General features: G+C 44.0%; 1 protein-coding gene across 2 annotated transcripts in view; it reads left to right on the top strand.

Annotated features, from left to right (window-relative positions):
• Window positions 1-13,968, top strand: part of LOC133424909 (plakophilin-4-like) — a 105,134-nt gene that overhangs the window by 77,791 nt on the left and 13,375 nt on the right. Inside the window, exons 11-16 of one of the 2 annotated variants that reach the window (XM_061715491.1) lie at window positions 372-585; window positions 5,566-5,746; window positions 10,147-10,264; window positions 11,911-12,105; window positions 12,969-13,142; window positions 13,351-13,501. In XM_061715491.1, the coding sequence (XP_061571475.1) occupies window positions 372-585; window positions 5,566-5,746; window positions 10,147-10,264; window positions 11,911-12,105; window positions 12,969-13,142; window positions 13,351-13,501 (1,033 nt within the window). Of the gene's footprint in view, window positions 1-371; window positions 586-5,565; window positions 5,747-10,146; window positions 10,265-11,910; window positions 12,106-12,968; window positions 13,194-13,350; window positions 13,502-13,968 lie in introns of both variants that reach the window. The other variant, XM_061715489.1, reaches the window with a different exon arrangement.

Genomic DNA, 13,968 nt, shown 5'->3' with positions numbered 1-13,968 from the left:
AAAAATAATCTTCCCCCAGTTCTAACTAATATAGATACATGCAGCATGTGTTCCCTTCATTCTAAGGCTGATACAAGACATTTTTGCAGCTCCAGACATATTTGTTTTTTGTGTTTTTGGTCCAATATGGCTCTTTCAACATTTTGGGTTGCCGACCCCTGGTCTGGTGTAACGTTAAAATATAATAAAAAAACGTCAGCATTTCTTTATCAATGTACAGCGTTCTACAGTGATATAAACATTGTATATAAATATAGTCAGATAAAAATCACATTACCGCTCCCGATCAGTTTGCCGATCGATGGATCGGTGCATCTCTACTCTGCGCTGCCGTGGTACCGGTCCGGGACTAACGGCTCATCCGTCTGCAGGTGTGTCACCTGGGAGGCATCCAGCACCTGGTGGACCTGCTGGACCACAAGGTTCCGGAGGTGCAGAAGAGCGCCTGCGGGGCCCTGAGGAACCTGGTGTACGGCAAGGCCACCGACAACAACAAGGTGGCGCTGAGGAACTGCGGCGGCGTTCCCGCTCTGCTGCGGCTGCTCCGGAAAACCACCGACAACGAGGTCCGCGAGCTGGTCACCGGTACGTTTCAGAGCTGGTCACCGGTACGTTTCAGAGCTGGTCACCGGTACGTTTCAGAGCTGGTCACCGGTACGTTCCAGAGCTGGTCACCGGTACGTTTCAGAGCTGGTCACCGGTACGTTTCAGAGCCGGTCACCGGTACGTTTCAGAGCCGGTCACCGGTACGTTTCAGAGCTGGTCACCGGTACGTTTCAGAGCTGGTCACCGGTACGTTTCAGAGCTGGTCACCGGTACGTTTCAGAGCTGGTCACCGGTACGTTTCAGAGCTGGTCACCGGTACGTTCCAGAGCTGGTCACCGGCAGAAGTACAAAAATATTGTACTTAAGTAAAAGTACAAATTTTCTGCTTGAAAATTACTTAAGTAAAAGTAAAAAGTACCCTTTAAGAAAATTACTTAAGTAAAAGTATAAAAGTACCTCAAATTAAACATAATAAAGTACCAAAAGTACATGGTGTAAAATGTACTTAAGTACAAAAGTACAAAGTACAAAATTCAAAGTACAAAATTATTTTCAAAAGGATTGCAAAGAAATGAAGAATCCAAGAATTTGCTTACAACTCTAAATAATGGTGATATTATTCTGACCCCTTTAGCGTTTGTTTCCATTATTTAATTTCGTCGGCTTGAGCGTCGGCTGCCGCTCAAGGCTGATTTATGGTTCCACGTTACACCGGCGCAGAGCTACGGCGTAGGGTACGCGGCGACACGCACCGTACGGTGCGCTTCGCCACGTACCCTACGCCGTACCTTACACCGTAGGCTACGGCGTAGGGTGTGCGTCGCCGCGTACCCAACGCCGTAGCTCTGCGCGTAACGCGGAACCATAAATCAGCCCCCGCTGTGCTGTTCTCACGGCAATAGCCTACATTTTCATTTAATGTAAGACTTTAATTTGTAGCGAGTACGACGTGTCCAATTTTAAATATAGCGGATTAAAAGTACGATTTTTTCCTTGAAAATGTAACGAAGTAAAAGTAAAAGTACAGAAAAATGAAAGTATCAATAAAAGTACAAATTCTCAAAAATCTTACTTAAGTACAATAACGAAGTACTTGTACTTCGTTACTTTACACCACTGGTCACCGGTACGTTCCAGAGCTGGTCACCGGTACGTTTCTGCTGATCATTTAAAATCAGTGTTGACCAGCCTGTACGAGACCGTCGTCCCTGACGGGTCACCAGGAATGTTTGTATTTTATCGGTATCTTCAGAGCTGGGTAGAGTAGCCAAAAATGGTACTCAAGTAAAAGTACTGTTACTTCAGAATAATATGACTCAAGTAGAAGTAAAAAGTATCATCCAAATAATTACTTGAGTAAAAGTAAAAAAGTACTTTGTGAAAAAACTACTGAGTAAGTAGTAACTGGTACTGAGTAACTGTTGAGTAACGTCTGATTTATTTTTTTAACACAACCATTCAAACAGACAAAAGTACAAAATAATCATCTTCAGGCAAATTAAATCAATAAAATAATAAAATTAATTTGAATTAATAAAAAATAGCTTAAATTAAAATAATCTTAAAGTAAATTCAAGTACTTTAATAAATAGTAAAATAAATAAAATAACAGAATAAAAAAATAAATTAAGCACAAGTAGCACAAAATTTCCAGCCTTTGTACTTTTCTTTTTTAACCAGCAGAACTAGAACAAACATGAACTCATAGAAACTCTGTGTGTGTTTGAGTCTGTGTAAATGTGACAAAACATGCAAAAACTAACATTTTTCCCAAAGAATCACTCAGTGATGTCATGAGATTGACGCGTACGTGGATAAAAGGGATAAAAGAAAAGTAACAGCTCAACGTAGCCTAATGTAGCGGAGTAAGAGGAACAGTTTCTTCTTCACAAATCTACTCAAGTAAAAGTAAAAAGTATAGTGATCCAAAACTACTCCTAAAAGTACAACATTTCCCAAAACTTACTCAAGTAAATGTAACGGAGTAAATGTAACTCGTTACTACCCACCTTAGGATTGCCCACATCAGTTTGTTTTTCTTCTCCTTTTTGGCTTCATTGTTTTTTAGAAAGTAAATATTTGGTGAAAAGATTGTTTATATAAGGTTTTATTTGCCTAATACTGAGATCATTTTTTCATTGTTCTTACACATAAATCTGCATATTTGATTAAAGACTTCATGTGTCACTGTTTTAGTTTGAATGACGTCAAAATAAGATGACTACAAACGTTAACTGGTCTCCGTTGGTGACCAACCAGCCCACCACATTAATATGGAGCTAGAACATTCTCATAATTCGCAAATGCACACACCGTTTCACAAATGCACAGGACAAAATTCACAAATGCACACACCGTTTCACAAATGCACAGGACAAGTTTCACAAATGCACAGGACAATTCACACGTGCGTAGGAATTGGTTTACGAGTAAATCGCCCCCCATGTGTGCCCTCTTATGATTGGCTGAAACAAAGGAAGACATCTGATTGGTTGCAGATCCTTCTGTGTTAAAAAAAACGTATTTGTGGATCGAGTAACGTCAGGGGAGTCTCAAAAGTCACACGCAAATCCAGCGCAGCTCACAGACGAAAAAACGTTTGTAAATCAGGTTATGTTTGTGTGTGCATCAAAAATACATCTGTATATCTTGTCCTACGTACGTGTGAATTGTTCTGTGCATTTGTGAAACTTGTCCTGTGCATTTGCAAATTGGTGTGTGCATTTGCGAATCAGTGTGTGCATTTGTGAATTTTGTCCTGTGCATTTGTGAAACGGTGTGTGCATTTTTGAATTATGAGACTGTTCTAGCTCCATACATTAACTCCATGTATTGATCACAGATTGACTGAATTAGTCAGCTCTCATTGCGAGCCGATGGGCGTGGGTGTTTCCCTGCTGCCAGCGTCTGTTGGTCAGCCGGCCCGGTGTCTGTCCGTCTGACTGTCTGTCTGACTGTCCGACTGCGTTAAGTGTATTCATCTCTGAATCTGTTCTGTGGGAGGCGACGCGGCGGTGGCTTAGACACTCGCCGTGTGGAGCCGGCGGAGCAGATCTCAGATCTCAGCACAGTCGTTGGGACAGATGCTCAGATAATGTGCTTTGGTAGCAGGACGGAGCTGCCAGCTCTGCAGCCCGGCTGCACATACTGATGACGGCTGAGAGTCTGGAGCTGCCAGGACTCTGACAAGCTTCAGGAAACATCTACTTCTACAGCTGGAGGATTACCTTTTAAAACTGGCGTTTAAACCGCTGACATTTTCACTGAAGCGTGTTCAGCTTTGGCTCCAGTGCCTTCTAGACTCCGCTTCTTCTCTGATCGGTCTGATTGATGGAAAACGTCAGTTTCAGGGTTAGCCAGCAGCATGGGGCTAGCTGCAAAAATGCAGAGTAGTTCAATCAATTGCAGAATCAATGTTACTATTATTGCTCCACTTTAATCCAATCCACTTTATTTATATAGCACATTTTAAAAAACAAGGTTACCAAAGTGCTGCACAATGAGTAAAGCAAGACATAATAAAATAGTAAAAACTAAAAACAGAGTAAAATAGATAAGAACACATAAAAGCATGAAATAAAAACACACCAAACAGACAACCAGTGATTCAGAAACATAAAAGACAAGACAGAGACCACACAACTCTCATGATAGATTAAAAGCCAAAGAATAAAAATAAGTTTTAAGACGAGATTTAAACATTTCGAGTGTGGGGCCATTTTGATGTGGGGAGGAAGCTCGTTCCATAGTTTAGGGGCTATTGCTGAAAATGCACGGTCGCCCCTGGTTTTTTGCCTTTTACCCATTTAATGACTTAAAAACAAACAATAATATTTTAAAATTAATTCTAAAAGAGACAAGGAGCCAGTGAAGGGCCAGAATGGGGGTGATGTGATCATGCTTGCGGGTTCCTGTTAAAAGACGAGCAGCCGCGTTTTGGACCAACTGTAAGCGATTTCTGCCATGAAGTTGAATATTTCAACAGAATTTAATGGAGATGAACCGGCCCCTACTGGTCCTTCAAGAAGCTGCAGGTTTTTTCCCCTGCACGTCAGCAGTGACTCCCGCCAGTCGCATCGGTACCGTGAATGAGCCGTCAGCCAGAATCAAACAGAAACTTAGCGTGGATGAGAAATGAAAACGGCTACAGCCGTGAATAAAAGGTTATATAGGTGTCTCGCAGAGGTGTCTTCAGTATTCACATTCATTACTCAGGTAGAAGTATAGATACTAGAGTTTAAAATACTCCTGTAGAAGTTGAAGTATCAACTCAAGTTTTTTACTCAATTAAAAGTATAAAAGTACTGGTTTCAAAACTACTTAAAGTATAAAAGTAAAAGTAATGTAAGGGGGAAAAAAGCCATTAAGGACAAAAGCCATTGAAAATGAATGTATCTTAGTATAATGCAAATATATTAAAGAAGCATATATGTGTACTATTGAGCATTAACATGTGTTTCAGAGAGCAGCAGATATGATGACTAGTTGCCTATAAGTATTGTAATGGTGCAAAAAGTCAAACTTCATGTTCATGTTATCATTTATCCTAACCTTTATTGGAATGTACATCCAAGTTTAGTTGCAGGAATCTGAGGGAACGGATGTAAGAACAAAACTGGACAAGAACATCTGAAACAACCACAACCAAATTCACTCTATCCGGATGGAGCAATTTAACTGGATAGTTTTTTTTTAAAGGCCGAAATGACATAGAGTAACGAGGCTGTTTTTAAAATGTAAGGAGTAAAAAGTACAGATAATTGCGTGAAAATGTAAGGAGTAAAAGTAAAAAGTCGTCTGAAAAATAATTACTCCAGTGAAGTATAGATAACCAAAATTTCTACTTAAGTAAGGTAACGAAGTATTTGTACTTTGTTACTTGACACCTCTAGTGTCCCGTAATGTGAACGCCACTAAACCTCTGGTCCTGAGCATCAACGGCTCAGTTCTGCTGGTTGTTGGAGGTCCGGTCCCGTCTCCACCTTCAATTAGTGTTTTATCCCGTCATCCCACCGTCAGGTGTCCTGTGGAACCTGTCCTCATGTGACGCGGCCAAGATGACCATCATCCGGGACGCCCTGTCCACGCTGACCAACACGGTCATCATCCCCCACTCGGGCTGGAGCGTTACTCACCGGGACGAGCACAAGATCAAGTTCCAGTCGTCCCTGCTGCTGCGCAACACCACCGGCTGTCTGAGGTGAGACACGAATCTAACGCACCCCTGGGTGTGTTTCATCACCATGAGTTAACCCTTTATGACCTTTATGACCATAGAACTAGTCCACCTAAGCATATGTTTACATTTCTGCATGCTATGCTGTCATTTTATGGAGTATTTTTTTTATTTTCTATGCATCAAAACAACCCATGTAAGCCAATCTTTAAAGGGGATCTATTATGAAAAACCCGTTTTTTCTTGCTTTAACATACCGTATTTTCACGACCATTCGGCGCGCCGTGTGGAAAGGCGCACCCTCAGTTTTTTGTGTCATTTTTGGATTTAAAACACATACGGCGCAACGACCGAAAAGGCGCCGTCTACACACACGGAGCACCGCCTTACAACAACACACACACGCGTGCACAACACCCACAAATAGAGCGAAACATTTCAAATTAAAAATAAAGCGGGAGCAAAACTTAGTTTGATTGTACTTTAAGTTATTACATTCATCAAACCCATTGAAATCTTCATCCTCCGTTTCTGCATTCATCCAAGCCTGATCGCGCTGAGACCGGGAGAACTGATCAGCTGCGACGGGCAGAGCCCGCAGCTCTCTGGCCGCGCTGCAGACGAGTCATTTTCCGTGCCGTGCGGCCCCTCGGAAATGATGCCGGCTTTTGCAAAAGCCCGAACAACAGTCCAACCCAGCAGACACGTCAGCCCACGCATCTATTCTTTAACAATCCTTCAACAGTAAACGACGGCGCCCGCTGACCGCGGTCGGCGGTTCCTCCGGTTTCCGGCCCGCCTCTGCGGCGCAGCCCCCCCACGCCCCCCCGGGAGCAGCGTCTCGTTCTCGGTATGGAGGCCGAGTCTCCTCGTCCGCCCCAGGTGTCCCGCCACGGAGCCGCCGCCGGGCAATCACGGGCAATTCAAGCCCCCCCCTTTAACGTTCTCATTGTGGCCTCAATTACGTCCGACTTATGGATCCGCGTTAAGTCGACGCAGCCCTACGCCGTAGGCTCTGCGTCGGTGTAACGCGGAACCATAAATCAGCCTTTAAATAATACAATGGGCCCACTGCGTCATTGGGCGCGCGGCACATTTAAAAAAAAAAAAAAAAGACGTTTATATGCGCCTAATGGTCGCAAAAATACGGTATATAAAGTGGTCTTCCCTCAGCCTGCCAACTCAGAGAAGGAGGAAAGAAACCAAATTCAGTGTCTGTTCAGCCGCCCGGATGAGCCGTCCAGTGTCATGTGGATCTACGAGCCAATAAGATTCTGCTCCCTTTCGTTACGAAACCACGCCCACAACTAACTCTGCCGGCCGGAGCTTCCGCCATTTTTTCATAGCGGTGTATCGCTTCATTCAGGCAGCCAATCAGCACAGAGCCTCATTATCATAGCCCCGCCCACTCAGAATCCTGCATAGATAATGAGGTTAGAGAATGGGAAGATAAAGACATGGATCAGAGGCTGAATTTCTAATTTATTTAGCAAAAACAATCAAAAGCTTGTTTTTAAGACATTCAAGGCCTGTTTAAAATAAGTATTAGATGCCATAATAATAATCTGTATGTTACAAGTCCATACTAACTAAATAAATTGCTAAAAAGTGTAAATAACTACCAAACCCCTTTTGTTTTTTTAATTTTACATAATTTTTCTTAATAGAAAATCCCACAGCTAGATCCCTCAACATTGTCAATGGAAATAAGTAACACAGACGCCTTTAAAACCACAGGAAATGTATCTGGAATGAATTCATACTTTACTTTTTGACATATATCATTTTATATGTTGCGCTTAGATATCGCGTCTTAATCCGGTGCTGAAATCAGCTCCAAAACCTCCAATTTTACTGGATTAATGGATTAAAACTCTGGGACAATAAATGCAGGATATGGAAGTAAAACTTTTCCCGTTTAACATGCAAAAAGAATTATTGCTCTGTTTTATTTGGTTGTAATTGTACATTTTGAAAAAAGAATATGCAAACGGGAGCGCCGGCGCTCCAGCCGCTCGTAAAGGGTTAAACCTGCCGAGTAACCAGGGGGATTTTCAAAGCCATGGATGACGTTGGGATTTATTTATTGTCTGTGATGCTTAGATTTTCCTTTTATTGATTTTGTAAAACCACGGCTCATAATCCTGGACGTTTAATCGATGAGGAGCTGGCGCTGTGACGAAGGTTTGATGAAGTAAAAGAAAACGAGCACAGCATCTCAATCAGGTGGAGCTTTGACCTTTGACCTGGTCTTTCTTCAACTTTGAGTCTTTTATTTTTCTTCATTCTGATGCAGATGTGCTGCGGTGTTTGGGACCATTTCCTGTCACATGACCTGGTGTCAGCTAAGCTTTCTAAACATTTCTAAACACTGAACTGAATTGTTTTTCCTTTTTTTCATGAAAACTGTGCAGTAACAACTCCTTCTCTAAAGGCCTTGACACACCAACCCGACTTCCCCCGCTCTCTGCCGACTGCTGTGTCGGCTCGCATCGCCTGTGTCGGGCTCTGTCGGGCTCACTAGACACACCGCAAATACGACACCCGACGGCGAACTAGCACGTACGTTCTGCGCATGCGTGAGAGGTAATTCCCCTCCATACCAGCAGGCAGCGCTAGTCTGTATTCAGGGGCTCAAGGAGGGGGACAGCGCTTTTTTTTTCAAAGCTTTATTGAGAAAACACAAGTGCTGACAAACAAAACTCTGTGTAGAATTACTGCTGGCTGAAATAAATCATTTAGGAAGATAAATGTTGTTTAATAGATGAAATCTAACAGTTGTAGCTACGCCTGTTAAGTCATTTGCTCCGAAAATTTCGGGATTTTCTGCCTGCACGTCGCCGCGTAACCTACGCCGTAGGTTCTGCGTTGGTGTAACGCAGAACCATAAATTAGCCTTTATTCTGGCGCGGTTTGAAAAAGACAAGCAAGTGATTATGTACATTCACTGAGTGAATATTATGACAGTAAAATATTTATTTCTCGCTAGAAATGTTTTTTTTTTTTATTCAGTCCGCAAATGACGAGGAAAAGCATTCTGGGAAATTCTGAGAACAGCCAATCACAGAGTGAGCTGTTTGACCGACGGCCGACGCCGATTCAACATGTCGAATCGGCTGAAAAGCTCCCGACGGGTGCCCGACCTGTGGCGACGTGCGGGACACACCGGGGAAACTAGCCCGACAGACGCACCGATGCTCACCGACGGCCCGACGGCCGATTTTCGGCTTGGTGTGTCAGCCCCTTAAGACGACTGCTGATGTCTTTCCTTCTTGGCATTGGGTTATCACACCCCTGAATGCAGCACCTGGACGCAATTTAGGAGGATTAAGGGGGTACTTAGTATTGACATTTTTTTGGGGGGTGCTTAATTTATGTCAAATAATAACAATAATAATAATAATAATAATAATAATAATAATAATGGTACACTGAGAACACGTTTACAGGACTGTCTCAGAAAATTTGAATATTGTGATTTTCTGTAATGCAATTAAAAAAAAAAAAATGTCATACATTCTGGATTCATTACAAATCAACTGAAATATTGCAAGCCTTTTATTATTTTAATATTGCTGATCATGGCTTACAGTTTAAGAAAACTCAAATATCCTATCTCAAAAAATTAGAATATTCTGGGAATCTTAAACTGTAAACCATGATCAGCAATATTAAAATAATAAAAGGCTTGCAATATTTCAGTTGATTTGTGATGAATCCAGAATATATGACATTTTAGTTTTTTAATTGCATTACAGAAAATAAAGAACTCAATATCACTCAATATCACAATATTCTAATTTTCTGAGACAGTCTTGTACATTGTTGAGATTGAGCGGTCAGGACGAAGCCTGGCTGTTATCAGATGATTTATTTGACCTCAGGATTTAAAGAAATGCAGCAGGATTTCACACCTTTTTTTATTTTAATGTGTAAAAGCAGTTTAATCTCTTTAGATTTATAGAAGTTTAAACTTGACAGAGAAGGAAACGTGAGCGAGGAGCTGCCGGGCCGGGACTGACCCGAGCTCTTCCAGGGTCTGCGGGGTCGCCAGCACGGACCGGTCCAGAGCTGCACGTAGATCCAGGGAAAAGCCTCCCGGCGTTCCCGTCACTCACACTGACACAGCGCTGCAGATTGATGGTATAGCAGCAGTGCATTGTGGGGGAAGTGCAGCCTCCTCCAGCCGCTCCTATTGGAGGGCCGGCTGCATCTGTACTGTATCTGGGCAGGGTTGAAGCCCCCTGGTGGGGGAACCCGCACACTGCAGCACGGTCTGAGGTGTGTGTGTGTGTGTGTGTGTGTGTGTGTGTGTGTGTGTGTGTGTGTGTGTGTGTGTGTGTGTGTGTGTGTGTGTGTGTGTGTGTGTGTGTGTGTGTGTGTGTGTGTGTGTGTGTGTGTGTGTGTGTGTGTGTGTGTGAGAGGAACCTGAGCTCAGCCGGGGAGGAGGCGAGGAGCCAGCTGCGCTGCTGTGAGGGCCTGGTGGACTCGCTGCTGCACGTCCTCAAAGCCTGCGTCAACACCTCGGACTACGACAGCAAGGTGCAGCAACCACACACACACAGACACACACACACACACACACACACACACACACACACACACACACACACACACACACACACACACACACACACACACACACACACACACACACACACGCCTGCTGACACCTCTACGTGTCATCAATAACACCCATAGGACCTGCTGATAGTCACACGCAGGATTAGCCAACAGGAATCAGATCCTATGGAGAGAAAAATCTACTCAAAACATTTGTGTGTGCGTATCATCTGATTTGTGCGTAGGTAACTTGGTCAAAGTTACGGACAAAACCATAATTACGAATTCAAAAAGCCTCCTACACACACAAATCTCTAAGGGCCAATCCAAATACACCCCCTACTTTCTTCTAGCCCTCCCTCACTACCACTAGCCCTCCCTCACTACCACTAGCCCTCCCTCACTACCACTAACCCTCCCTCACTAACACTAGCCCTCCCTCACTACCACTAGCCCTAAAAAAGAAGGGACAGATTTTAGGGCACTTGTAATCTTCCCAGGGCCCTGTCCCAATACTCCCCCTACTCCTACTTTTAGCACCACCACTAAAATCAGGAAGCTGAGAGCTAAAAGCTGTTTTAATTTCAGCTGTAGCGCTGTTAATATGCCATTTTATTACGTTTTTAAGTTAAGAAGAGCCGCCGGCCCGGGAGCTGATTTATGGTTCTGCGTTAAATCAACGCAGAGCCTACGGCGTAGGGTACGTGTCGCTGCGTAACCTACGCCGTAGGCTCTGCGTTGGTGTAACGCGGAACCATAAATCAGCCTTTATTCTGACGAGGTTTGAAAAAGACTTCTCAACAACGGGCAACAAGTGATTATGTACAGACACTGAGTGAATATTATGAAAGTAAAATATATATTTCTCGCTAGAAATGTAATCAAAATGCATTTTTATGCAGAAACTAACTCAAAATATTGATTTTATTCACTAAAAAATAAGAAATGTCCGGCATGGTTTTTTTTTTTTTTATTCAGTCCGCAAATGACGACGAAAAGCATTCTGGGAAATTTTTCTGGCCATAGATCAAACTAGTCAGCATCTGAAATCCCTCGATCCGTAGGGACAGATTCTTAGCCTAGTGTAGTAGTTTTCCACACTCCCCCTAGGTGAAAAGAGGAATTGGGACACCACTACCCTCACGGGAACGCGCAAAATTTAGGGGTAGTGCTGAAAAGTAGGACTAGGGGGGGATTGGGACAGGGCCAAAGTATCGAGGGAAATAACGCTGGACTCAGATGACAGTTCAAATTAACCAGCTTTCTACCAGTACTTAAATGCACCATGTACGGACGAATCTGTGAGGCTTCTTGGAGGAAAAGAGTCTGAAAACCATTCGTGCGTATCTATACCCTTGTGTGTGTATCAGGCAATTAGTGCATGTTTAACGATTCGTGTGTGTAGAAGGCTTTTTGAATTGGTAATTATTGTTTTGTCTGTAACTTTGAGCAAGTTACGGAAACACAAATGTTTTGAGTTGATTTTCTCTCCATTGATTCCAAGGGTCTTGTTTTTTTCCGAATTAAGTGTTTTTCAGTTTCCACCTAAGCGTTTGAGGCAGACACAGGTCTGGACTGTTGAGGTGAGTGATGGACACGTGACGGTCCGGCTGTTTCTGCTGCAGATTGTGGAGAACAGCGTGTGCACCTTGAGGAACCTCTCGTACCGGCTGGAGGTGGAGATGCCCTCCTCGCGTCTCCTTGGCAACCAGGAGCTGGACGCCCTGCTGGGCTTCTCCTCGCCGGGCAAGGAGCTGGACTACCTGTGCTGGGGCAAACGCAGGCGCGGCAGGAAGAGGGGCGGCTGGCCCGACGGAAAGGTGAGGCCGGTTGCACCGGAACTCTGCACGGAGCCGTTTGTCCTGACCGCCAGTACTGGAGTTGAGGGGGATGAGGGGATGGCATCCCCCTCTGAAATAAAAACGGTCAAAATCCTCCCCCCTGTAAAACTGCCATCCCCCCTTTCCATCCCTTATGTCATTTCATGTTGTTGAATGTTGTTCAGTGAAGGCAGACATTATCTCACTACTAATATGATCTGACAGAAGATTCCTAAAGTGGTTAATACATAAACTGGACTTTTGTTTCCAATTCACTAGAATGGTTTTCTTTGCGATAAATAGGGCAGTGAGAACCAGGTGTATCCGGTTAGATTCCATTTGAATATCTCCCAGATGACCTAATATACATATCGTGGGGCACACTGGAATTTTTCTACTTATTTCAATGGAAAATTTACTTGAAACAGGTGAAAATTGTTGTTTCTTCCAGTGATGAGTCTTGTTTTTAAGTGTAATGAGATTTATTTTACTAAAATGAGACATTTTAACTAGAAATAAGACAAATATTCTTGTTAAGATTTTGAGTTTTTGCAGTGATCCATTTTACTTATCCTGTGAAGGACAGAGTCTGATAAGTTCAGAAAAGTGTTTTTTATTGTTGTGTTTTGATGTATTTGATGTAAGCCCAGTGGATATTTAAAGCTTACAGAAGGCTGCATTTAACTGCTGCTATGTCATTCCTGCAGTATTTCTGCAGCTGTTTTGGTCACTGCTATTATTTGTAATATATTATATTATTTGTAATCAGCACAAATTATCTGTCCCCAAATGATAAAATCCACCGTCCCCCCTGATTTTATTTCACACCTCGAGTACTGCTGACCTCTGTGCGTCCTCCACAGTGGGACGGCGTGGGGGGGGTCCCGGGCTTCTCCCAGACCCCCCGGGGGGCCGAGCTGCTGTGGCACCCCATGGTGGTGAAGCCGTACCTGAACCTGCTGGCCGAGAGCTCCAACCCCGCCACGCTGGAGGGCGCCGCCGGCTCGCTGCAGAACCTCTCCGCCGGGAACTGGAAGGTGGGAATCCTGCGCGGAGACTCTCCCTCATCCCAGCGACACAGGAATGGAGTTAGTGTTTTTAAAACCTCATGATTGATTGAACCCTGAACTTTTGGACTCCGCCAACTAAAAATATGCTCCATTTGGCAGAAATATTCAATTGAATTCCTTCCTTATACATTTGACTCTTCTGTGAGGGTTTTAAAGCAGCGGTTTTTGTGTGCAGTTCTCGGCCTACATCCGAGCGGCGGTGCGGAAGGAGAAAGGTCTGCCCATCCTGGTGGAGCTGCTGAGGATGGACAACGACCGCGTCGTCTGCTCTGTCGCCACCGCCCTCCGAAACATGGCGCTGGACTGCCGCAACAAGGAACTGATAGGTACACACACACTTATGAATGAAAGAATGAATAGCCTTTATTGTCGCCGGTCTGGCGTCCCAGCACAGTGAGATGACAACCAGTACAACCTATCAGGGCACAGACAAAACAAATAACATAAGACATGAGTCAACTGGTGTGGGGAGGGAGGAGGGAAAAAAAGGCATCTTCACACTGTGTGTAGATACACAGTGTGAAAGTGCAAAAAAACACCTTAGCACAGAAAGCAACATGACAAATGTAACATCACAAGGCTTGCACATGTGTGTGTTGGGGGGGGGGTGGTTCTAGGGGCGGGGGGATCCCAGCACAGTACCCCAAGTGAGCACTGCGGCCAGTGGTGCGGCTCTCAAACCTGTTGACTGTGTTGGGGGGGGCTGGTGATAAGAGGGGGGAACCGAGGAAGGCGTTGAATTGAGGGAATTGTGTGTCCTTGATGTTATCAGGCAGCTCGGTCAGTTCTGCAA

The sequence above is a fragment of the Cololabis saira genome, chromosome 24 (genome assembly GCF_033807715.1).
Source record: "Cololabis saira isolate AMF1-May2022 chromosome 24, fColSai1.1, whole genome shotgun sequence".
NCBI classification, from domain to species: Eukaryota; Metazoa; Chordata; class Actinopteri; order Beloniformes; family Belonidae; genus Cololabis; species Cololabis saira.
This window is presented reverse-complemented; position numbering and strand designations above follow the sequence as displayed.